At 40.5% G+C, this 25,144-nt stretch overlaps 1 protein-coding gene and 1 long non-coding RNA gene across 9 annotated transcripts in view; one reads left to right on the forward strand and one right to left on the reverse strand.

Annotated features, from left to right (window-relative positions):
* Positions 1–25,144, reverse strand: part of PCSK2 (proprotein convertase subtilisin/kexin type 2) — a 111,030-nt gene that overhangs the window by 45,515 nt on the left and 40,371 nt on the right. For 3 of the 8 annotated variants that reach the window (XM_032103627.1, XM_032103625.1, XM_032103629.1), the window contains 4 exons: positions 13,049–13,162; positions 11,633–11,741; positions 10,930–10,992; positions 9,597–9,634 (listed from right to left, as the gene is read on the reverse strand). In XM_032103627.1, coding sequence (XP_031959518.1) covers positions 9,597–9,634; positions 10,930–10,992; positions 11,633–11,741; positions 13,049–13,162 — 324 coding nt within the window. Of the gene's footprint in view, positions 1–9,596; positions 9,635–10,929; positions 10,993–11,632; positions 11,742–13,048; positions 13,163–14,045; positions 14,271–25,144 lie in introns of all 8 variants that reach the window. The other 5 variants (XM_032103622.1, XM_032103624.1, XM_032103628.1 and 2 more) reach the window with 3 other exon arrangements.
* Positions 5,525–10,131, forward strand: LOC116441569. Its single transcript, XR_004239149.1, has 2 exons — positions 5,525–5,665; positions 6,092–10,131. It is a non-coding gene; the product is annotated as an uncharacterized LOC116441569 (long non-coding RNA).

The raw sequence follows: 25,144 nt of genomic DNA on the forward strand, positions 1-25,144 counted from the left end.
CCTGAAAAGCATTTCCAACAATCCCCAATCTACATCAACGCTTACAAGTAAGGACAGCAGAGGGAACATGTGACTGAGGTATCCACTACCATATCCATTTAAGTTTCACCAAACAACAGCTATACAGCACTTGAAGTAGCCAAAATTTCATCATATACAAGCTCCTGTTCCACAGCAAAACGTTATCCCAGTCAGTCATGTTTCCACAGCCCTTAGTATCATTATTTGCTCTGTTGAAGTCTATGCCTCTTACTGTAATGCTTAAAAAAAAGGCGTTGCATAGTAGAACAAACATTAAAAACCTGCTATTCATATGATCTGTCAAATTGCTGATTTTAATACAAAAACTACCAGTGACTTCAATGTGGCCAGCATTTTATTAGACATTGTGCACTGCTATTCTGTTCCCCAGTAAGAGATGTTCATTATGCGTATTGCTTTTATTGGGAATGAAACAGAAATGACGAACGTTATACTTAAAGCAATCTGAAATAAGGCAGGTGTCTAAAAATATCTTAACCACCTATGTAGCTACCAAGAAGTAAAATACTAATATGGAGAACATAAATGCATACAACTAAAATCAAATAATGCAAAGCAAACCACCATGCCAAGATGAAGTGCCAGGATAGAAAAGATTGAATTATTTTCAAATTAACCAAATTAATTTACAGGTACAGTGAAGGAGAGGTGTTTAAAGTATTGGAGATCATCTGTTGATTTATTTACTGTATTTAGGCCATTTTGATATCACAAAAGAAGGGGCACTACTTGTGAATCCCAGGTCTCCTACCCTCCTTCACTTTGCAAGACTGGCTTATCCAGAGGGCTTGGCCAAAACTCTCCTTTTAAAACCGGTTGCATGTCCAGATTTAAGAGTGGGTTTGTGACCTTCTTTGCCAAAATCATCACTGGGCCCAAAAAACTCTCCCTAAACCCCATCAAAATTTGATGAAGCTTTGTGAGGGAATAGTGTTCTCCACATGCACCATCTAATTCAGACTTCCCTGGTGATACCTTGGTAACCAAAAATAACTACAACATTAATTTTAATTGTTGGGTTTAAATGTTGATGGATATTCAGGGATTTCCACACTGGTTAGGGTCTTAAACACTATGAGCAATAACTATTCTTTGAGAAACAGAAAACAAAGGCTTTCAAATGGAAAAATCTTAAAAAATTGTTTGGGCCATTTTCAATGCAAAATGCGTTACTTTCTTTTTGGGGAAAGGAAAGCTTTCTTCTTCAATTTGTTGAACTTGGTTTTAAAATTACATGGCGTTCACTGCCTCCAGGGGACCATGTGTCTGACCCTCTTCTCTCAAGTGCACCATGCACCAGAGTGGGATTTTGTTGCTGCTGTTTTAATTCAGCACATTCTGCATGTCAAATATTTTAAATTAGGTTAAACTGATCCAAAATTAAAATATTTCACTTCCATTTTCCCATGGACACTTTAATTTTATATAAAGGCTTACTTGGAGAAACCCTGGAGAGAGGCACAAGCCAATTCCAAAAACACCGGCCAGAACTCATGCAGAAATGTCATCTGCTCTTTCATCCTTGTGCATTTTTCATTTCAACAATCTTAATTTACTTTCCACAAATGACGCCTTAAGTGAAAATTAATACTACTGCTTTATGATTAAAACAATTAGCCAGCTTGCACTTTCTCAGTGTGCAACTGATTAATTAAATGCATTGATTATAGAGACAAATAAATGCTGCAGACAATGAGTGGTTGTCAGCTTGCAAAGTGAGTATCTTTGGCACCATCTCATGTTGCTTGCACACCAGGCATGCATTTAACTTGAAAATTCCCCTTTCAGGTGGTTCTAATACAGAATAAAGCTGGAAACTTTTTGAAGCATACATTGATCTGAAAATATTCTCGGGCAAAGGCAACTACAATATGTGAGTATCTTTTGATTCCAAAGGAACAGTGTTTTGAGGCTATTTTATAGCCAGTATAAATCAGTGCATCCCCCTGGAGAGGCCAACATCAGCAGAGTGGTGCCAACTTCAGCTGCATGGATGGTACTAAGCACCAAGTCCCAGGTCTTGCCAAGTATTCAGGGTCCACATATCTTAAAATGGGCTTTAGCAAAGCCATTCACATAACTTTCAGTGGAAGAAATCCAGTTTTCAGCTGTAAACACAGGTCTGTGACACAAATCATCTCTCCATAAGGCAATCACAGCCTCTTTTGCAGAAAAAGCCTCTTTCTGTGCCCTCTGGCCATATGAAATAATCCAGAGGAGAAACAGTCTTCAAATTCTTTTTGCTGTTCCATCTTTTTAATCAAGTTGAAAGCTAGAGGGTTGTGGTAACAGCTACGATTATAGAAAATTTTTATCTTTCATTAAATAGGAAGACCCTGACATATCCTTTACACAGGCTTCTCTCCCTCAGTGCTCATGTTAAACAGCAGTAAGGTACAGAGCAAAGGGACAGTACAGTCATCTTATTTAGAGTTTAATACACGAGCACCAATGATATGTACCTTTACGAACAGTTACTGTTGGCAGCAGGGAAGGACTGTTTGTAGGAGCCCATTATGTTTTCCAAGATTTGAAGCATTTTCTGTACGTGACTAATTCAGGACACCCTGCCAGGTACACTAAGAACCTTATATGCCTGGGTGATATGATCAGAGAAGGCATAATCTCTTTTTAGCCTTTAATATGTTCTGAGAAAAAAAAAACAGATTGCACAGAACATAGAAATGAGCCCACAAATTGATCCTGCACAGAATAACAGAAAAATAGCCACGTCTGAAAGAGAGAACTTTGTTCTCTTCCCAGTAACTTCTAATTTTTGCCAGTGAAACTTCATTGTCATGCATGTCCTGAATAATCATTCTAAATGCTAAAACCAGCCCTTGAGCTGCCAGAAGCCACCTGAGCAGCATAAACAGCCCAACAGAAGGCCACCAGTTTTGATTGCTAAGGCATCAGTCAGCCTGGCATTTAAACACTTGATCCATCCTTCCATCCTGACAAAAGAGAGGCTTCATTTTGTGTCAGCAATTTCTTGAAGTAGATTGTGGCATAAATTTCATCAACACCCTTCATCCATCAGTGTTCTAACTGAATTTTCGGTGCTAGCAGAAGGATGTATTGTGACTTTGTCCCAGGGTTTGGCTGATAGTTTTTAGGTTTTATGATAGTGTTCATTTTAGAAAACCTATTAGCAAGAACCCAACTCCAAATAGCACCAAAAAAATGAAAAGAAACCAACCAAGCTGTGCCAGTTTGAACAAATTCGGAGGAAAATATCCTCTGATAGAAGGCAGGTTACAACCATCCCTCCCCCACCAGGTTCGGGGGACAAAAAATTTCTTGGAAGAAAGTGAAAGCGATAAAAAACCTATTTATTTAACAAACACACAGGAAAAGGATAATAATGATAAGTAATAAAACCTCTTGCTGTGGAGAGAAACCTGGGAAGATTTCAGAGTCCTTCTGTAGATGTGGTCTCTCTCCTCCTCTTCCTCCTCGGAGCTGGGTTGTGGGCCCATCTCCGGGGCCTTGGCGGAAAATTCTGCCGATGTGTTCTGATGTTGAAACAGTCCAGAAGAGAAGAAGGGGAAAAACCAAAGTCCCAGGAAAACAAAGTTCAACTCTCTATCTCCCTCCGGAGAAAAGGAGCCGAAAGCTGGCTGAAAAGCAAGAAGGCTGCTTCCTCCGCTCTTGCTGCAGCCACAGCAGAATGCAGAGGAGTATGCATCTGTGTTCTTGAACAACTGCTTTGAAAAGTTCACTCAGTTTTTTTCTCTCTCCCCCCTCTCAGGCTCAGTTTAAAGGAAGAGAAAGGCACAAAGTTAATTTCTGGGCATAGAGCAGCGACAGGGGATACACATCATAAAGTCACCCCAAGACACAAGCCCAAATCTAATTTGTGATATGCTGACACAAGTTTATTCTGTTCTTTATTTTTTTATAATATGTGCTTTTTAAACATTACAATTAAAAATAGGTGCTAGCAATGATGGTCAGCACACAGAGTTTGCCCATAAAATACCTTTGATGTATCAGAAGCAAAGGTTTATTGAAATGAAGTGTCTATTGCACATGCTCAATAGCCCTTTGAAATGCAGTAGGAAATGGCAGTGTAACTGTCTCAGGATCTTTTGAAAATCATGCCATGGGAATCAGATCTCATAAAGCTGCCTGAAATCATTCCCTGACACTAGGCCAGTATGAACCTAACTCTGCTATGGTTTGGCTTTACGATCCCTGAGGATTCCCTGGGTTGATATTAATGTCAGTGCAGAGAGAGTGGGAGCTCTTCAATGTCTTCAGAGTATTTCCAACAAATTTTGCTCTTAGAAGGGTCACATTTTTCTCCCCACCAGTTATATGTGGACTCTACTGGACTCAGGAAAAAAAATCAGCTGGGATTTTGGGGTGGAAGGGTGGTGGGTCACCAAGGCCAAAGCAGTGTGGTTCAATAAATGTCAGTGGAGCTTTGTCAACTCTACAAAATCCCACAACTAGGCCCCACAGATTTTAGTGGAGATACTGATGGTTTGTACTGGTAAATCATTGAGATCAGGCTCATGGCCGCCAGAACAGTTTGCTGGTCCTTTTTGTGGTGCGCAGGGAGGCCAAAGCATACTCAGAAATTCATGCTAATGAAGGAAAACCAGACTTTCTTACAGTAAGAAGATCCTTCATGCTGTTGCTACTCTTTGCTGATCGTATTGCAGTGTGAAATTTATTGGCTGTACTATTTCTTATTTCTTTTGTGGCTGTAAAACGTATTCAATTATGTTTTTGTTCCTCTAGCAAACAACGGCAAATGCAGCTCAGAACAGAAGCGGGACATTTCCCTGTTTCACTACTTATGTGGTAACATAATTATTCCAAAAATATGCTCCCACTTGCCTCTCAGCAAGGCAGGGGGAGCCGTTATGGTATTGGCTGGAGACAAGTTACCAAAAGTTATGAGAGAGGGACTGCTTTGTGTTTGGAGATGCTGACAAAGTGGAAAGAGAAGACAGGTAAGACCATCTGCTGTTCACATCTGAATGAGAAATGGTAGATGACAGAAAACTGACTAACCCTGAGGTAAATCCAAAAAGTCTTCCCTCATTCCTTACATAGGGCCTTTCCTGCATACAGTTCGAGTGACAGCTGGCAAGGACCTTGGAAGGTAAGGCTGCACCATAAGTACTCATAGTACAGAGAAGAAAAGAGAGGAGTGTTGGAGTCACTGAGCCAACAGCTGGGGCAGCTGGGGGGCCAGAGAGCCCTGAAATAGCAAAGGCCTGCTGGTGGAAAAACTCAGATATTTGAGACACCACTCTCACCTTTGTGTGAGTAAAGGAAAATCTTCTCCCACAATTCCTTGCGAATGAAATGTAACCTTATACACTCCCCAGACCCTGATTGAAGAAAACTACCTCTCCCAGCAGCCTGTGTGGTTGCATACCTGACCTGGTCCCCCGCTCCGCCTCTTCCCTCTGCTCATTGGTTCCTTTCCCTAGTCCCGCCTGTGTACCGCCCCCGTGCCCTCAGATCACTGGTTCTGTAACACTATGTAAACCTGATCACGAACGCGATTTGTCCTCTCTCGCATCTGGTTCCGTCTGCGGAGGATGAAATAAACGTCGTCTGTGGAACGCGCCATGCAGCGGGCCCTCCTTGGCTCCTTATCTCGGTAACATTGAGCTATCTGGCTTAAATGTGTGTGTGTGCGCGCGCGCGTGTGTCCGCAGCGCTAAACATCTGCGCGGGGCTGCAAGGAGAAGCTTGCTAGTGGCTATACTGCCGCACCCGAGCGGTCTTGCGCCCAAGACGGTTGTAGGGAACACAGCAGCGATCTCCCTATCACCCTAACACCACACACTTTTATAGAGGAGGTTTGGGGAAGGCCAGTAATGAAGCACTGCTCAGGTTGATGCTTGTTTGCACATGTTACATCTGTGCAATTCTACAGAATTCAAAATCTTTTAAATTACTGTCTATTACTAAGAATTGCTGATTGATTCTCACTCTACCTGTATCAATACTTTGTGAAAATGTTACCTACTCACATAGTTTTCCAGTTTTCCTAAAGGGTTTGGCTTGTTCTTTCTCTCCCTAGGTTTTTTGAAACAAGCTTTCAGCTTCAGGCACAGTTCAGACACTGAAACCAGCAATTTTTTACTCCTGGCATGAGTCTCTTGGTGGCAACCTGATTTTTCTAACTATTGCTAATCAGGGACAAATCCACTTATAGGAGATGATCAGCTCCCCACTGCTCTAAGTGGGATAATGCTGCTACACTGACCTTCACCAGCAGACAGTGGCCAAGGATAAAATACCACAATAAAAAACTGGTATCAGCGAGAGCTCAGCTTATGTTTCTGTTTGTGGCACAACAAATCTCCATTTGGTTAGTTTTTTCTTTAAAATAGTTTGCTATGTCCATCCCCAACAGCTGCTTTTTTCCCTTTTTATTAGACGTATCTCAGATGTAGCCCCTGTAACTTGACTTTTCTTTCTCACTCAGATGCTTGGAGAAGTCAGTCCTGAAAATTGCTGGGTTTATATGTACATTATGATTTGAAAGCAAACCATGGTATACATTAGGCCCTAGCTTTTTAATTATCAGTTCATAATGAAGGGCTGGCTTTGCAGTGTAAAAAGTAATTTCCTGAAGGTTTCCAAGGTTCCCTGCAGGGTTTCCAAGGCTTGGAAGAAAATATAGATCATTTGACAATGAGTCTCTCCATGTTCACAGTGTAGAATGGAAAATTCCAGCTTTGCCATAATTGCCTGATCCCAGAAAAGCAAGTAGCTATATACACAGCAAGCCAGGAGGCAATGCTGGGAGAGCAGTACACCCACACCATGAGCAGGCATATGTCTTTCCATGTATATAAAGAGCATTAAAACCAGAAATGGATGATTCAAGCAGTAAATCTTAAAAAACTACAAAGAAAAATATGGATGGAAGTGCACTCCATATTATAGGACAAAGTTCAGCAGTTTAAAGAGAAAATACAAAGTTTTCTTCTTTAGAAAGATCTTTCTCTTCCCTGGCCCTGCATTTCATCTAAGTGCTAACCTCCATTAAACTATTCAAGCAAGAAAACCAGAAAGTCAAAATCATAAAGCCAAATTAAACTGAGGAACCAACGCCAAGCTTTTACACTTGAAAATGCTCAACTGCCAAACCCACCACCTTTGAGAGACTTTCTGATTGCTCCCAGTTTCCCAAACAAGATGTACAGACACTGCCAGGGTATGCAGGCTTTTCTACAATCAAGAAGCTTTTTATTTCCTAAAAAGAAACAATAGAACTTCAGAGAAAGCTGCCCCAAAGTGCAGATGTAGTGAAACACCACGAATGTGGTACAGGAGCTGTACAAAGATGACTATAATAGCTATGCCAGCCTGAAGCAAGTTAACAACTCACTCCTTAAGAGACTCAATTCACTGCCTTTTTACATCTAAACTGATCTTTTCTTCAGCAGAATTTAAGTCCTCATCTTCAGTTCACACCCAAATTACTACCTACTGGGAAAAAGGCCCCCATGGCCTCTTGAGAGACAGCAGATGCTTCCAGAGCAGGAACTCCTGGGGCCCAAGGAGGCCCGTGCAGCCTCACAGGGAGAGGCAAAGTACAGGTGAAACAAGCCCTGCACTCACTCTGCTGTGGTTCAGCAAGGGAGGTGATGGCACGGTTTAGCAGTAGGAGAAGGAGTCACCCTGTCCCTATCCAGCCACCTCTCAGACACAGCACTGTGACAGCCCAGGACCATAGACCTCATGTGATAAATCCTATTTTTGAATTTCAGTATTAAATCATTGAGGTCTTACCTCCTACAAGATCTTTTGGATGGGGTTTCTGCTGCTCCTTTAATGACTGTCTTACCAACCAGTCATTTGCTTCTGCATTTTGTATTAGCCAGCTAATCTTCTCTTTTCCCACCACAGCCTGATCACTGCTCCGCTACAGAACCTCTCCTCACTTGGACAAAGTCACTTCTACACAAATCTTTTCAGATCCTCAGTTTCACAGTGTCCTCACAAGTCTTCCATGACTGCCATTAAAGATTTGCCATTCCTAGACAGCTTTTCTTTCCAATTTTCATCCCAGTATGTCTTATCTCAACTCTCAGATTTCTCTCCAGCTCCATTATTTTGGATTTCTATCATCATGTCTGTGCATTGTCCTTCTCTGTGTCGTTTTCCATTAATTTCCACAATACTCACTATTGCCACTCTAAAACCAATATATTTCTACTAAGCCTGACAAATATTTATCCGTCAAATAGAACATACTTTGGAATTAAAAGAGAAAACACTATATTACAGCAGAATCTAGTTTTGGTTTCTGGGCATGATCCTAGATTCACTGCTAACAACAGAACTGTTATATCAGGCATGTTGTGCAGACTTTTTACTTGTTTATTTGAAACATGATTTTTGGAAACAATATTCCCACATACTTTCTCCACACCTGCTGCTGAAATATGAGTGTAGAGCATGTGCTTTGTCCACATCACAAGCTAGAACATACACAGAGCACAATTCCTGCAAAGAAAAAAGCTGCTTTTTACAAACTTTTTTTATTTCTATCAATTTATGTGAATATCCTACTGAGTTATTTCACTTAGGAGAGAACTCTGCAGTCAGGGCATAGGGTTTAATTAGCTGCTATCAAGTTATTAAGCCAGTTCATAAGGTGTGAAACTGGCTAATCTACATTCTGTGGTCAGCTGTTTCCCACATTCCTTCTCCAAAGCAAACACCTTCTATACCCACTTATTATTTACCAAATGTGCTTTGTTACTTGCAACATAAATAGGTTTTCATCCTGTGTGTTATTATTTTCCAAACTGCAAGTTTGGAAAAATTACTTTCTCATTTTGAAGCTGTTCTATCCAAATGGCTGATATTTTTTTCCAAAATCTCCAGCTCTCCTTGTTCCTCTTTTCATTTGATTGCAATTGCAAACTAAACCACAGTTTAGCCTGGGCTTCCCTCAGGAAGGGATCTGCAGGCACCGGGAGATAGGAGTGCTAGTGCTAATGGAGGGTTGGAGAGAGACAAAGTGTTAAGAAATGCAAAAACCCTCTAGTCCAAAGGTCTGAATCCTGAGGTAGGTTTGAGGAACAAACAATTTCCACAGCATGTGCTGAGAATACACAATCTGCCCTGCATATACTTTGAAGCACTGGATCAAAACACCTGTTATAAGGGAATCAAACTGTTCCTGGAGGTTTCAAAGGCTAATACATGCCTTGCTGCAGCCCACAGCTCCATGACCCTCCAAGTGGTAGGGGCATTCTGCATCTTAATAGCAGGACTTAGAGCCAATTCACAGGTTACTAATTTCTGTCCTAAATCCAATATTGCAAGCTGGAGCTTATTTAATGTGACACAGGACTGTCATTCCTCCACCAAGAGCCTTGTCACATTTCCATTCCTTGCACAGGCAGTCCCATTTTCAGTCTACTTCTTTCAATGGAAAATGTATCATCACTAAGATCAGGAGTCCAACTGTACTGCTGTTCTACTCCCTATTTAAAATTTTGTAGCAGAAGGACTATAATAGTAAGAAAATCCACATCTTACAGAAAAGGTCAGCATGAACTTACGTAGTTTGATGCAAGATCTGGATGCAGATAATCAATTCCTGCAATAAAACAATGACAGAACAGAAACCAAAGGTTAAGAGTTTCAAAAAAGATTTTCTAATGATCACAGAACAAGATTCCTTTACGACCACAGGAAAATAATCATGCCAAATAATGCAACTGGTTGAAGTGAGATTCCAGTTTTAAAATGTGGACTTTTCAATTATTTATGTCAAAATCCAGATGCCGTTTGAAAAAGTGAGCTGAATGACAAAGTTTACTGTTTTGTAGACTAGATCACATTTACTTATAAGGATTAGTTTAAATGACAATTTATCTTTGTATGAGTTTTGTCATCTCAAAGCATACCAAAACTAACAAGATTGGTAAGCACTGGATCAGTACAGGATAGAAAAACAAGTGTTTTTAACCACTGAAAATTGTAAACTAAGTAGAAAACTACCTAGAGTAGACTTGGGGTGATCACTAAGGCAAACATTTCAGATTATGTGCATGAAAGAGAACTTTTAATATTGAATTAAACCATTTTAGCAAATACCTGTGCATAGGCTTCACATTTTGGTAGCATGCTAAGGATTCTAACAGAGCACTGATGTGTAATATACTCATTCTATTGCATGGCATCTTTCTACACATGGCAAATGTACAAATCCCAGGGGATGGTGTAACAGAGGCAGCAGATCTACACTCAGCTAGGATGACCTATTACATAGCCAGTTAAAGCATACAAAGAATGGTCGCCAATCTCATGTTACATTTTCATCATCACGACTATCCTGTTTTTCCAACCACCTCACCACTATAGATTATATTTTATTTGCAAGGAGAATGCCATATTGTCATAGTTATTCTGATGAAAAGATTACTTCTCATTTTGTAGGGTCCTTATTACTCATTAGGAAACCCTTGTTACTGATCCACATAGTAGATGGACAATAAAAATCTCAATGAAGAATCCTGTTATTCAGGCCCTCTTTTTTAGAGTTACTGGAAACAAACAATAAGGCAAATTACTCCCTTCTCTAAAAGCTGTATCTGATGGACCATCAGTTTTATTGACACGAAACTCAAATAGTTTGCCATCATTCCCATCGCAGTCATGCCTTACTAATTTGAAAGCCAAGTCCTGCCTTTGTGAGATCAGTGAAACTGTGACTCAAGAGATCATCTCTCAGATGAGATTGATCTTTCATCAGTACACAGATCAGGTTGCTCAAGGCCTTATCCAACCTGGCCTTGAACACTGCCACAACCTCCCTTGGCAACATGTTACAGTATCTCACCACCCCCATAGCAAAGAATTTCTTCCTAATATCCAGATGTCTGAGTTTACTTTCTTGCTTCCACAAAAACCTTGCCATAGAAGTAAGCAGGTGAGGATAGATCCCAGCTGACCCTAGAAAACATATATGGATACAGACATTTTATTGATTTTTAGTATTATTCAGCCCCATTACAGGAATATACTCAAAATTTATTCCAAAGAAGAGTGTTGAGAGACTGCATGGAATTCCTGTACTTCAGCAAGAACCCATAAGTAGAACAGCTGTAATTTCAACTGTACCTTTTATATTGATCTTTCCTGAACTTAGTCTCAAATTAGTAATATATATAATATGCAGATCTTTATTGGCATTCAGCATGAAAATGTTTAATTATTTCAGCTACCAAGTATGACTTTGAAAATAATGTAATCCAAAAAACATTTTCTTAAATGTTTTTTGCACAGCAATTACATCCTCCAGTCACTGCCTACAGAAGTTAAGGGGAATTTTTCCTTAGGTTTAACAGCCATTACAGTGTGCCCTGGAAAATATCTGAGTGGTAATTGCAAGCTACTTTTTATGCTTGGATATCCATGCTTCAGTACCCCTATCTTTGTATCATATTTTCCCTGAAGATCTCAAAGTATTTATGTAGGCTGGCAGTCTCACCACTACAAGCAATCAATTACTACTTTTTAATCTTTTTTTTACTTCAATTAGACGAAAAAAGTCTACTTTAAAGTATTAAATTAACACTCAGTCTTCACTTACCATCATCCATAATTCCTATGGTTACTCCCTTCCCTGTGTATCCCAGCTCCCATGCTTCAGCTACATTAAGGTCAAGTCCAGGAGTCCCATCTGCTTGACCAGTGTTAATCTAATACATCAGTGAAAAAGAAAAATAGCTTTTTTTACTTGACTGATTTTTTCCTTTATGTCTTTGCATGTATCTTTGGTATGGAAAATACATCTCATGTTTTAGAGTATACATCTGTCCATAATCATATCTACTGCAATAATGCAGCTGTAAAAAAAAGAAAAAACCTGAAAAAATCCAATACTGGCAAAATTCAAGTTTTTGTGGTTTATAAGATTTGGTTAAACACTGAATTTTCTGAACCCTAAAAAAGGACTTTTCTACTTAACATGTCAGGCCAGTGGGTCAATCCAGGAAAAAAGATCAATTGATTTTACAGAGTACTTTTTTATGAACAGGAAATGCTTTCTTCTTGAAAGCAAGGATCTACTGTATAGCTTCCTAAATTGTTATTTTCAGCATTGCAACATTTTGATTAACTACCAGAAAATAAGTGAATTAATTCTCACTTTAGTTTATTGACTCATCAAGGATAAAATCCCATCCACACTAATGTGCCCCCATTCATTTGAAAACTTTTGCCTTAAAAACAAGAAAAACTGCAGCCATATTGGATGGATTAATGAGATGTAAGAAATTGATTAAGAGGAAAAAACATTACTCTTAAGCAAAAATACCCTTCTTAATTTAACAAGGCATTTACTGAGTATTTCATCATAAATATGTTGCAACAATGTAACTGACCAGAAATACTTTATCAACTTTTTAAATAAAAAAAAATCATTTCATTTCAAAGTAAAAATATAACTTTTCTTTTATGACTAAAGACTTCTCCCTCTAAAAAAATGAAACAGAAAAACTGAATTAATTTAGCAAAATATTAATTTCCTTTGACATTAGCGTAAACCAAAATTCATCAGTTTTCAGCTGTTCTGTTTTTGACAAAAGAAATTACATTCAAATTTCCATAAGAAAAGAAAAGCTTCAACTTTTTAGCAAACACTAGAATCTTTTGTTATAAGTCCATAACAATATTTTACCTGGCAACAGCTCAGAGACATGATTCATATGCAGTTTTAGGGGTCACATCAGCACACCAGCAATGCCCGCAGGACATCAATACAGTTCTCTTTCAAGCCTTTTAAGAATCTTTCCATTGACTGAAATGAAATTTTTCTCTTGAAATATGCTGGATCTTCCCAATATAAACGGCGTACAATTAAAACCAACACAACAGAGCCTTGGATCCATACCCAAGTCCTCATGGTGCATTTGGAAAGAACTGTTGGAAAACACTGCAACTGCACAGAATGGCTTGGATAACATTTATTTAGTTATGATTACTGTGATTTTCTCTCAAAACTTACCAGGTACCACTGCTTTGTAAATAAAGGATCATTCATGTTGATGTCAATGTCATTGATGTCTCTATATCCTCGCTTCCTTCTGCTGAAGCCCTCCTGTTGCACAGCTTTCCTCACCTGGAAGGGTTAATTTTTACATCTTTAGCTTAGCATTCTTGACACACATAAAAAGCTTTTTTTAGACTTGTTTTCATGAGAGATAAGGGTTATGAAAACACACTATTTGTGTCTGTGTCATTCATTTGCAACTTCTAAACCAGGGACTGATTCCAGTCAGAATTTATAAAGAGGGAGAAAGCTCCAGGACTACTGCAACAGCTGTGAGGGGAAGACTCCCCCAGAGTGTCCTATCTGGAGAAACGCTCAGCTTGAACATGTTTTAGACACCAAACAATCAGCATAAGAGTGAGCACCTCTCCAGGCATCATTATTATCATGGGTCTTCTTGCCATAGTTGGTTTTTTTTGGTTTTTTTTTATTGCCACCAAAAGAGAAGCTAAACTTACTTAACTAATTCCAACTATGTCACAGCTCCAAGTTGTATACATTTAATAAAATCACGATGCAGTTCTCAACCACACTTCTACTTTTTCAGATTTTTCTTCAGGGCATTATCAGATTATTGGATAGCCTTTCCTGCCTGAGAGGGACCAATCTGATTTTCATTTATACCTCAACATATGTTATACATGAGGTGAAGGGATTCCTACAGGGGCTGTACACGTGCTGGCAGCCCTGTCCCCAGGGAGACTTCACCTGGCAGCCAATCAGGGGAGAGAGAGCTTGCACGATCAGGCTGCGAGCAACCCCCCACTTTCCGGCAGAGCAGAGCCGCAGATGCCCGGGAAAAAAATGCTCGGGAAATCGGGCTATGGGAGGAGCTTTAGCAGATAAAAGCAGTGAACTGCGACACAACCGGGGGCCATTTTTTACTTTGGGTTTCTTGCAGGGAGCAGGGACCGCCCCCGGAGGGTTAGCTTGGCCACCCTCCCTCCCTCACCTTTTTCTCTCTGCGGTCCTGCTTCTTCCCTAGCTGTCTTCTCTGTCCGCACCCTGTCCCGCTCTGCTTCGCCACTTCCCCCGAGGCAGCTTGTCGCCGCGACAACCTAGTACTCCACTGCTTCCCTGACAGGGCAGACGGTGCCTGTAGCCAGCCCGCAGCCGCCGCCGCCCGCAGCCACCATGCCCCAACCCTGAGAACCCGGAGCTGCTCCAGGAGTGCGTCCTGAAATGAATGAGGGACTTGTCTTTACAAACAAGCTGTGGGCCTGCTGGAAGATAAAACTAGTACTGAGAGATAAAAGAAACAATGGGAAGGATTCCACTGATTGATGAATGGAAAGAAAGAGATTTGTCTTTACAAATAAACTATAGGTCTGCTGATAAGTGAAATTGGATATTGAGAGATGAAAGAAACAATGAGAAGAACCATAAGAATTAAAATAAAGGCGGGGTTATACATTAGAAGGGAGTCTTAGGTATTAGGCGTTTCGGGAAGTCTGTACCTCTCAAGTTCCTCAGCCAATGGGGAAAGAGAGGGAAATGCGGTCAAGAAATTAAGAGAAATAGGAGGCTGCGCCCTCCAAAAATTTGAGAGACCCCAGAGGAAATGCCCCATGGCCTCTCCCTTTATTCAAATAAAGTAACAGGACTCCTCTGTCTCCATTTTGGACACAAACCTCTGGTGTTTGTGGATTCATTTTCCTGACAGTCTGTAGGCACGGCAGCCTGTTCTCCGCTGACGGAAGGGACACGGAGCCTGCTGCTGCTTGGAAATCATGCCTAGCCCACCATGGGAGCCATGCGGACTCATCGCAGCTTGCGACATGCATGCTCCATCTGCTGAGCTGACAACGACATAGTGCCCAGGGTTCTTGCAGTAACGCTGTCCCTGTCTTCTGTTTCTTTCTCTGTATCTCTTTTTCCCCTCTCTGCTCTGTTTTGTATCCCCTTTCAGTAGGAACACTTACCCTTTTTTATCAATGAACGGTTCTCAGATATAATGCTGCATTTGCGCTTTATTTTCGTCCGAGAAATCTATCAAAAAGAATCCCCCCCAACTCCCCTTTTTACAGCAGGACGGGACACTACCAAAGAAATTTTCTGGGAGAAAAAAACCTGGTGTTGTGAGCTTTCATCATAATTCTGAGGCTCTCAAAAATGTCCTGTAAAGTGATCTACTTTCATGCATTATCCTTCCAATAAATAAGTGATAAATAAATATACTGGCAAGAAAAAACTGTATAGCAAAAAAGCCACTAATCTGACCACACTGGCTGAAGTGTAGGATATGAAAATACAGGTTATGAAACACAAGTCGTCACAGTTTTTTAGAAATGCTTTTCTTTACGTACTGGAAATCCACAAAACATTTAAGGAAGCACTGCAGAATATAAGTTAAACATGCAAATATCTTTGGAGGCAGGAACTTCAAATGTCAGACCATAATCACCTTATTTGTACCTATGTAAAAGAGCATTCCTAAAGGAGAAGACTCAGTGGTTGTAACTGGAGTTGTAACATTTACTAACATATTCACAGACCTTGCAAAAGTGCTGTCATCTTTGGCATACTCATTTTGTACTCTTCAGCCTAACACCTGGAAACAAGATAGCATGAAGAGTACCAACATTTAATTGTAAAAAAAAAAAAAGGAAAAGAAAATAAAAAATCTAGCCTTCCTGATCAAAGAGAAATGCTTAAAACCATAAATTAAGTACACGTTTAGGTGCAGCAAGAAAGCAGTAAGACCCCTAACATTTACTTAGGCATGTTCTTGAAAAGAATCTATGGTTATTAAATAAATCTAGTAACTCAGAGAACCACTTCTACATGTGTGACTTTGGCATTTTTGATTAAAAATGCATACATATGAGTTACACTGCTGTGTCATAGCAACCTATATATATATAGTGTCAGTCAAAATCAACAGAGGAGAAATTCATCCAAAGGTTCAATCAGATCTTAGAACCCAGTTTCATCTCTGTCTTAAGACACCTCACCAAGCACTGTCTTTTATGCTCCTGCTTTAATTAACTGAGACAGAAAGACGCCTCCAAGAATGATTCAACTGACCTAACTGATAGGGGCTAAAAGCTGTTTTCCTCACAGCTATATTGTTTCATTATAACCCCAAAAACCTAATACCAATTCACAATGAGCAGGATGGGGCACAGCATGGCCTGAAAAGACAGTGTCAAAGGTTTCTAACAATCTACTTGTATGAATTTTAAATCCTTAACTAAAGGCACCAAATGGTAGAATACTGAACTGGTGCTTTCATTTATATGTGTGTTCCCAACACTAGTGCAGGTTCTTTAGAAGTGGAATGGATTGAAAGTAAAGAAAAAACCTAATATGAAATAACCTCGTAAGAGGACAGTGACTAAGCAGGACCCATACAAGGTGTACTTTGTGGCACCAGGTCGCTGTACACAGTAAAGAAATCACAGTGTTTGACAGTTCTAAGATAAAGCTCAGTGATGCCATGGAGACAGAGTGATCACCTGTCACTCTGCCTCCCCCCTCCCCAGTGTCACCCCTGCCTCTCTGCTCACCACTGCAAACCCCAAGATGTCACCACAGAACATAATTAGGAACAGAAGACAAGCCTCATTCACAGGGATGCAAGAGAAAAAGATTTCAGGCATTTGTGCTCCCACGTAAGCTTGCTGGCTCTGCAGGACATGCTGCATTAAGGCACTGAATCAGGATTTAGTACAAAAGGATTTTTACTAATTAAAAAGCAATGCTGGGGAGCCCTGGCTTGTCTTTAAGACAATGGGGAGGAAGAGGGGGAGCAATTTGCAGAAATAGCACAGGCTGTCTTCCCTGTTCAGTATCATCTTGTTTGTCTGATTTGTTCCATCTTCACAATACAACATAATGTATTTTTTGTGAAACATTAAAATTTCCTGAGACAAGGAAATACACTCCTCAAAGAGGCATAATCTGTGCTGAACTGAAAGCACTCTGCAGGCTTTTTTCTGAATGTTTCACTTGGAGAAAGGGCATACAGGATGTCACCATCCACAGACAGAACATTCTCAGAAATTCTGGGACCTGTTCTTCACTACAAAAACAAAGGGGGTTTCCTCATTTTCGCAAATGACAGTAAGTCACACAATTGAATCCGGAAAAGATTACGCATTTTTGTAAAAAAAAAAAAAAAAAAAAAAAAAAAGAGTTGAAAGTTTTGGAAAAGGTCTTGGTAGTTTTTTCCATGAGCTACAAATTGCCTCAGTCAGTTGCCTTGTAACATGATCTTAACCAGCTCAAGGTAAGAACTTGCCTTTCTCCTCACAAAGATGTGTTTAGAAAGCAATGAACCCAAGAACAGGTAACATCCATCTACTCCAGAAAAAAAGATCCCCAAAGAACAAACTTGGAAGATGATAATGCAAATCCAGTGATCTGGGTGGAAAACTGCCCATTTAGGGCTGCACACAGATGATTCAGCAAAATCCTAGTCTTCTTGTCAACTGGGTACCTACATTAGAAAAATGCTTTTCCTTCTGAGAAGGAAATTCCTGCTTTCATATCTAGTCTAGATCAGGAGAGGGACTGCATCTGATTCTGCTTCTATTTCATGGTTTTCTTCTGAAAGAAGAGTAGGCCTCCCCTGGACATCAGTAATGCAGAGGTGTCTTGGAGTGATTTTATGACAATACTGTGTTCCCCTATTGTCTGCTTCATGCCGAGAAATGGATCCTGCAGCTGTAAGCTGGGTCCGAGGAAAGGAGGGGGAAGCCAGGCGAATTCCTCAGCAAGGTTTGTGTTCAAGGACACTGCACACACACTCCCCCACGTTCTCACCGCTGCAGAGCCGAGGCAGCAGCTTCCTGCTTTTAGCTGGCCTGTTAGCTGAGGCAAGAGGTTTTTTTCCCAGGACTGCATACCGGCATACCAAAATCCTCCGGAACTTCTTCCTCCCCTGGAACTGTTCGGCCTAGCTGTGATCTGAGAACCAGATCGTCGGATCCTGTGGACTGGCATGCAGGCTGCAGGGACGCCGCATCCCGACCTCGGGAGAGGCCGAGCCAGCTACAGAGGGAACTCTAAATCCACCAGCTTTCTCCGCATCGAGGAGATTATCTGACATTACTCATATTTTTCCTGTGCCCTGCTGGCACTTTGTTAAATAAATAGGCTTTTTTCACTTTCATACAAGAAAATTCCTTTCGTAATTGGTGGGGGAGGGAGTGCCGAAACCAGCCTTTTCTTTAGAAAACATCCTGTTCACTTCAGGACGTTTCCTCCTAAATTTGTCTTAAACCGAGGCAAAAGGCATTAAGTACCACATCACGGTTTCAAAAACACATGCAATAGAGAACATGTCTGCATGTCCAACAGTAGAAAAGTATTGCAAAACATTCTCATCTTGTAACATCCATAATCCCATCTGCTTGTGTGACATTCAGACCTGGAACCCAGCCCTCAATCCCACACAAAATGCAACCATCTTTTAAATCCTTGTTTCTCTAAATGAAGCAGAAAAACCAGCATTCATAGGACTCAGGCTTTTGATAATAATCACGAAATTATTCAAGCCTGTAAAGTATGATATTTATTAGAACCCAATGAAGCAACAAGATTTTCTTACCAAATAGCATGAATTTTACCATCTCAAACTTAGGTTTATTTATTTACAATAACAGCCTTTTGTTTATTTCATTTTTAATTAATTTCTTCCTTTTTCATTAGGATACAAGATTAAGTACAGATCAGGTTCTGAGCACCTGCTATATTAGCATAGGACTAAACCATGAAAAAGTTACTAGCTTGTTGCAAGCAGAATGAAGGTCATGTATCAAAGGGAGCCCATGGATGCTAAGATCTTTACAAGAAAAACAGTTTTCAAGTATCGCTTTTTACTATACTTGTACTTATGCATGGTACATAAAGTTCCTTATATGATAATAAACCAGCAGGATACCGATGCAAAACCAGTTAACAAAATAATCAATTGACTGCAGTACTGCTCTGGAAGGGCCAGAAACTGCAGCACTCTACTGTGCTCTCTGCTCCTATGAATGCCAAGACAATCAGTTCCTCATTTTAAAGGAATAGGGTTAATTGCACTGATGAGATCCTGCAGTTAAATTACTCTGTTATATGGCACATAAATGACAGATTTACTAAATTATACCAGTGGGTGTACAAAAGTGAAACAGTACCCACAACTTGAACCACAAATATCAAGAACTTCAAACCAGGAGAATTTGAATCAAATTCCAGAGGAAGAAGGCAGTCCCAACTGATGACATCAAATAGGCATGTTGGGGGATTTTTTTTTAAAACCACAAACAAACACATAGCAGTGAGCTGATCAATCAGAGGAAGTAATGGTTCTTTTTTCTCTAAAGCCTCAGGGTCAATACAGGTCTGTTCCTGAAGGTGAAGTAAGAAGTGGAAACTGATAACCTGTATTTTTAAAGTAAGGCTGGTGGTTGGACTTAGGCCCTATAAACTTTACTGAAGATCAACATCCCTTGAAGGTGGTTTGGAACAGTGTGTCCAGATGCACAAAGGCATCACCAAATAAACCAACTTCAGATAGTGGAAAACTATGTCCTGACTCTTGGCAGCATTAATTTCTGATATCCAAAGAAACATGGGGGCAACAAAAGAGAGAGACAGAAAAGTTCAACTGAGCCAACCCACACCCAACCCTTTAGAAAATAATGAGAATGGGACAACATGTACATACAGGAGCTTTTAGGGGTATTATCCATAAATGACATCCCTCTGTTGCTAAAGCCAATACAGAGTTACTGAGTGTATCTTTTACCTCTGATTTCTAAGTAAACACAAAGGCATTTAATTTTACTGTCCACTCCATCTGCATATCATGAGAGACATATATATTAGAGAAATACAATGTCAGAGAGGAGCACCCATCTCACACTCTACATTTTTGTTAAAGGCCACAAAGTAACCAAGTTTTCTGTGACTCTCCACCACAAAATAAAAGGAGTAACATTGAAGCCCCTCACTAGCAAAAAGAAAGTACAGATCTACTTGAACTGCAGCAAATCAGATGAACCAAGCAAAACTGAATCACTTTTAAATGGCAATGGGGACAGCTCATTTCTATAAATGAACCGATAACCAGGGGTGGTGAGGCTGCTAAATGCCACTCAGCCAGTCCTATTGGGTTTGAATGGCCTGGTTTTGGCAGCAGTGGCGCTGCAGGGGTGGCTTCTGCAAGAAACTGCTAGAAGCTTCCACCATGTCTGGCAGAGACAAGCCCTGGCAGCTCCAAAGACAGACTTGCCACTGGCCAAGGCTGGGCCAGTTAGAAATGGTGGTAATGCTTCTGTGATAACACATTTAAGAAGAAAGAAAAAAAAAGTTATTGTGCAGTTGTAATTGCCAGAAAAGAGTGGGGTGAGAGTATGTGAGAGGAACAACTGCAAACACCAAGGTCAGTGGAAAAGGAGGGGCAGGAGGTACTCCAGGCATCAGAGCTGGGATTCCCCTGCAGCCTGTGGTATAGACCATGGTGAAGCAGGCTGTTCTCTGTAGCCCATGGGGATCCATGGGGATGCAGAGATCCACCTGCAGCCTATGGAGGAGACCCATACCAGAGCAGGTAGAGGCCTGAGAGGAGGCTGTGAACCCATGGGAGGCCCACGGAGAGAGGAACCCACGCTGGACCAGCCTGTCCTTGGAGGACTGCACCCCATGGAAGAGTGACCCATGCTGCAGCAGTTTTGGGAGGACTGCTGCCCATGGGATGGAATCCTATTGTAGCAGTTTGCAGGGAACCATTGCTCATGAGATGGACTCACGCTGGAAGTTTGTGGAGAACTGTCTCCTGTAGGAGGGCCCCCACAGTGGTGCAGGGGAATAAGTCCTCTCCCTGAGCAGCGGGAGAAACCACGGGTAATGATGCTGACTTCGGCAGGGGAAAACACGCAGACAATCAATGTGATTGATAAAGCAAGCTTTGTTTATTAGCAACACAGAGGCACTTATATAGTGTGAAAGTACATGCTTATCAGTTCTTTAATTAGTTTAAACTTACAAAAGCGCATTCTTACTTCTACATAATTGGGTTAGATAAAAGACTACATTTGGCAAGCTTCTATTATTTATGTTTTGACTTGAGAGATCAAAGATCTTCCTCCCTTCTCATGGTCAGTACATCTTATCAGCACAGGACTGTACCTCCTTAAAACTCCCTTTTGGTTCTCAGGCCTGTTTCTCACACAGGCATTTTCTCATGGAGGCATTTTCTTGTGCAGGCTTTGCTTGTACAGTTCTTTTATTGATCTGGTTTTATCAATGATCCATGTCCCTCATCCTCTAACCATTCTCCAACATAATGAACTGACCATAACCCCATTCCCTGTCTCCTTGTGCCACTGGAGTAGGAGGTAGAGCTGGGAAGGAGGGAGGAGTGGGTTGGGGGGAAGGTTTTTTAAGGGTTCATTTTACTTCTCATTATCCTGCTCTGATTTTGTTAGCGTAATAAATTCAATTCATATCTCTAATTACAGCCTGTTTTGCCTGTGATGGTATTTGATGAGGGATCTCTCCCGGTTCTTACCTCAGCCCATGAACCCTTCATTATATTTTCTCTCCCTTGTCCCGCTGGGGAGTGAGAGAGTGGATTTGGTGGGTGCCTGGCATCTGGCCAGGGTTAACCCATTACATGGAGCAATGCAGAAAATTGATGCCTTTTGTTGTGACAGAGTTGGGTCCATCTGCTCAATTTCAAACTTTCTGAGTCTGTTATGTGGCCCAGAAAGCACAAGCAGGGATATCAGAGGGCTTGTGAGTGTCACTGGCATCCAATACTTACTAATAAAATGAGAGCTGGTCCTCTCAAGCAAACTAATGACTTTCAAAGGCTCTCATGGATCTCTCCATACCTAGCAACAAGTCCCTGTTGCTAAATGTAGGTGTTTCTGGAGGATTATTCATAACAACTTCTCCAAGTATCTCTTCTAGCTGTATCCATTAACCCCTGTGGAGTGTTTTGTACAGGGACTCGCCCTATAGCAAAGACGTAGCAGCTATTAGAGCACAAATCCTTAGAAACTTGGAAGTTTATCAACACAACTTTCCCCACCACTTCTAAGCAAAGGACAGATAAAGAATTTAATTTTTTTTTTGCAATTTCAAAGATTTCATTAAAGGAAAAATGCATCTCTTTCCATAAAATACTTGTATCACTCTTGGTTTATGTATTTTTAAATGGCTATTTTCATAATGACAAGCACAGACTGCATGAGAATTGCTTTGATTTCTAGGAAAAGTAATGTTCCCTGTAAAATAGATCTCTTTTCCATTGTTTTTAGCCATCCCTCTACCTTCCTTTTACTTTTTTGTTTTGTTACTAGTTGAAACAATGTCACTGGATATCAAGGACCTGCGGGGTTTTTTTATTATTACACTTGGATGTTCTGGATCAGTTCTAGTTTTGGGGCAAACCAGCCCCATTTGCCTGCCCAAACACTTTTAAGCTTACACAGATCATAAGCAGATACTAAAGTCTCTGGACACTCATGCTGTCCCCAGTGACCCCTCTTGACACGTCTTTTCATTTTTACTTGACTCCTGCTTGTGTTCCTTGAACTTTTGCTCTATTTCTCTGAACTTGGTATTGCAAAAGTGTCACACTTGTGGGTGAACAAAACAGGGACGAAACACTGTACAATAAACTCTTACAAAAGACTTACTGATTGCATTCCACATGAAAATCTGGCATAGCTGGGACTGCTCATTAACTTCTCTGCAAAAATCACAGAAAATCATAACACCAGAGGTACAGCCATTTAGGAAACCACCCCAGTTCATCATCAATCAGACAACAGTAAAGTATGAAGCTGAACAGCCTGAGTTCAAAGGTTTCACACAGGCAAATAACCTTTCTTGATGGAAACACAGCCTAAAGGACTTCAGTTTCAACCAAGTTCACGTTTTTTAAAAAATACACAAAAACTACCGTCCTTCTGCCTTTTTTTTGTGACCTTTTGTTTTCCTGATATTAGTTCAGTTCTTGGTAAATAAGGAGCTTTCGAAAATAAAAGAAGGGGAAAGGAAATCAATATTTTTGTCCATTTAGCAGGCCTCTCACAGTTCAGTGACATTCAGGAAGCAGAAAGCAAAGAGACAAGGAATCAATGTGTAAGAGGAGACTGCAGATCATATTCAACCTACTCAGCTAAGCAATCAATAGCTCCTCTAGCTTCTACTTTGAAATGCAAGTGAGCTGGCCAGGCTGCAATGTAAAATCAATGCTGAGTATGGATGGTCTACAGTGGAAAATGCCAATTTGGTAAAACAGAGATTTTCTTGGGATCGTGCCCTCTTTGACAAGATTTTTTTGCCCCAGGATAGAATTTATTAAGGGGAAACACTGAGACAGAGGAAAAAGCCTTGCATATCTTGATATTCTGTGCACTGTCTCAAGAATGAGCAAACTGGTTCACACCTCTACTTTCTCTTCAGTTTGGCAGGAGGGCCATATCAGGATCTACACTATCACAGGGCAGGCTATTCTCAGATTCCAATTTTTTTTCCACTGCTTAGATGAGCCAGCACGAGAGCCAAGAGCATTTCTGAAATCTTAAGAGGTTTCCAAAGGAATGAAAAACTGCTTCTTATTCTCTACATAATACCAAAAAAGACAAAGCAAATTATATTTTCTTCAATGTCTTGCAAGATGGCAAGACAGTCACTTCAGTTACAAAATCAAAGATCTCTGTGAGAAAGAAGTTCCCTGGAGATGGGCTATAACCACATACATTAGTCTTTCCAGTAGATCTGCAGAGACTGCAAACCACAGGGACACTTTATCAGTGGGTAAACTGTGGGTAAACTTGTGGGTAAATTTTGCACTTTGCTGTCTCACCAGTTACATGGGTCAAATAAATGATCAGCCTTTCCAAATCAATCAGAATAATCACCCCTCATGGGTATAAACCACATGCCCTGTGGCAGGAAAGAAAACTGGGCCTTGTGTATATAGGTCATTATCGACTGCAGATCCTCCCTAGCTGCAAAATTAGGAAAACTGTGACTTGCACAAACTTTATCTTTTATTCCTTTGCCAAGTACTGCAGATATGACTTTCTTAAAACATTATGCTTGGAAAAAAACCAAACCTGCCTTCTTCTTCTTCCTCAATAGTAAAAGTCTTTTTGTGGAGTGATTTCTACTTATTACTTATTATTCGACTTTCTTAAAACATTATGCTTGGAAAAAAAACAAACCTGCCTTCTTCTTCTTCTTCCTCAATAGTAAAAGTCTTTTTGTGGAGTGATTTCTACTTATTACAAAGGCCACCATCAATCTTTGAGGTGATAACCAGAGTAGATCTAAGTTATATTTGCACCCTCTCTGGTATAAAAAGGGTTTTAATTTAAGTGGGAATCAGGCCCAGATCATCTTTAAGATTGCAAAACTTTTGGCTGTGTCTGTGCAATACAAAGAAGAGAGATGTGCACATGATGGTGAATCTTCTAATTTAATTATTCTCTCTGTCATCACTTGTAATTTTGGACCATTTCTTATACCCCTGGGCAGTCATCCAGCACCGGACTTCCATCCTACTCCACAACTCACTGGTCCTTTAAGGAGATATGTACTACACAATCCATCTTTATATAACCTCCTTTGTAGTGATTCCATTAGTACAGTTGCTGCTTCCAGACAAGCGATAAATATCTGATACATCCCAAGAGAACAGGAGTGCTCACAGGCTAAAGATTTCTCTAACTGTTGATTTAAAGTTAATTTATTTCACAAAACATGTCTCCAGATATGTGGGGACTGTGAGAAAATACCACCTGCAGAAAAATCTGCTGAATTTGGTTTGTATGGGAAGACTCAACTAAAAGGTAAAGTTATTATTTTTGTTGAAATGTAGCCTTGACCACTCTAACACAGAAGAGACTTCTTGTAAATGTGTGAATACTTGTGCTAATGCCCAAACACATTTGGAGTCATAAAGCACCGCTTGTAGCAGCTTCACCTCTAACTTCATGTATTTCCCTTTTAAAGATGCAAATTTGCTTTACAGACAATAAGTTTCGCTGTACTCCATATGGACAGATTAGAAGTGCTTTCATATACACCTGTGGAGGT

The sequence above is a fragment of the Corvus moneduloides genome, chromosome 3 (assembly GCF_009650955.1).
Source record: "Corvus moneduloides isolate bCorMon1 chromosome 3, bCorMon1.pri, whole genome shotgun sequence".
Lineage (NCBI taxonomy): Eukaryota > Metazoa > Chordata > Aves > Passeriformes > Corvidae > Corvus > Corvus moneduloides.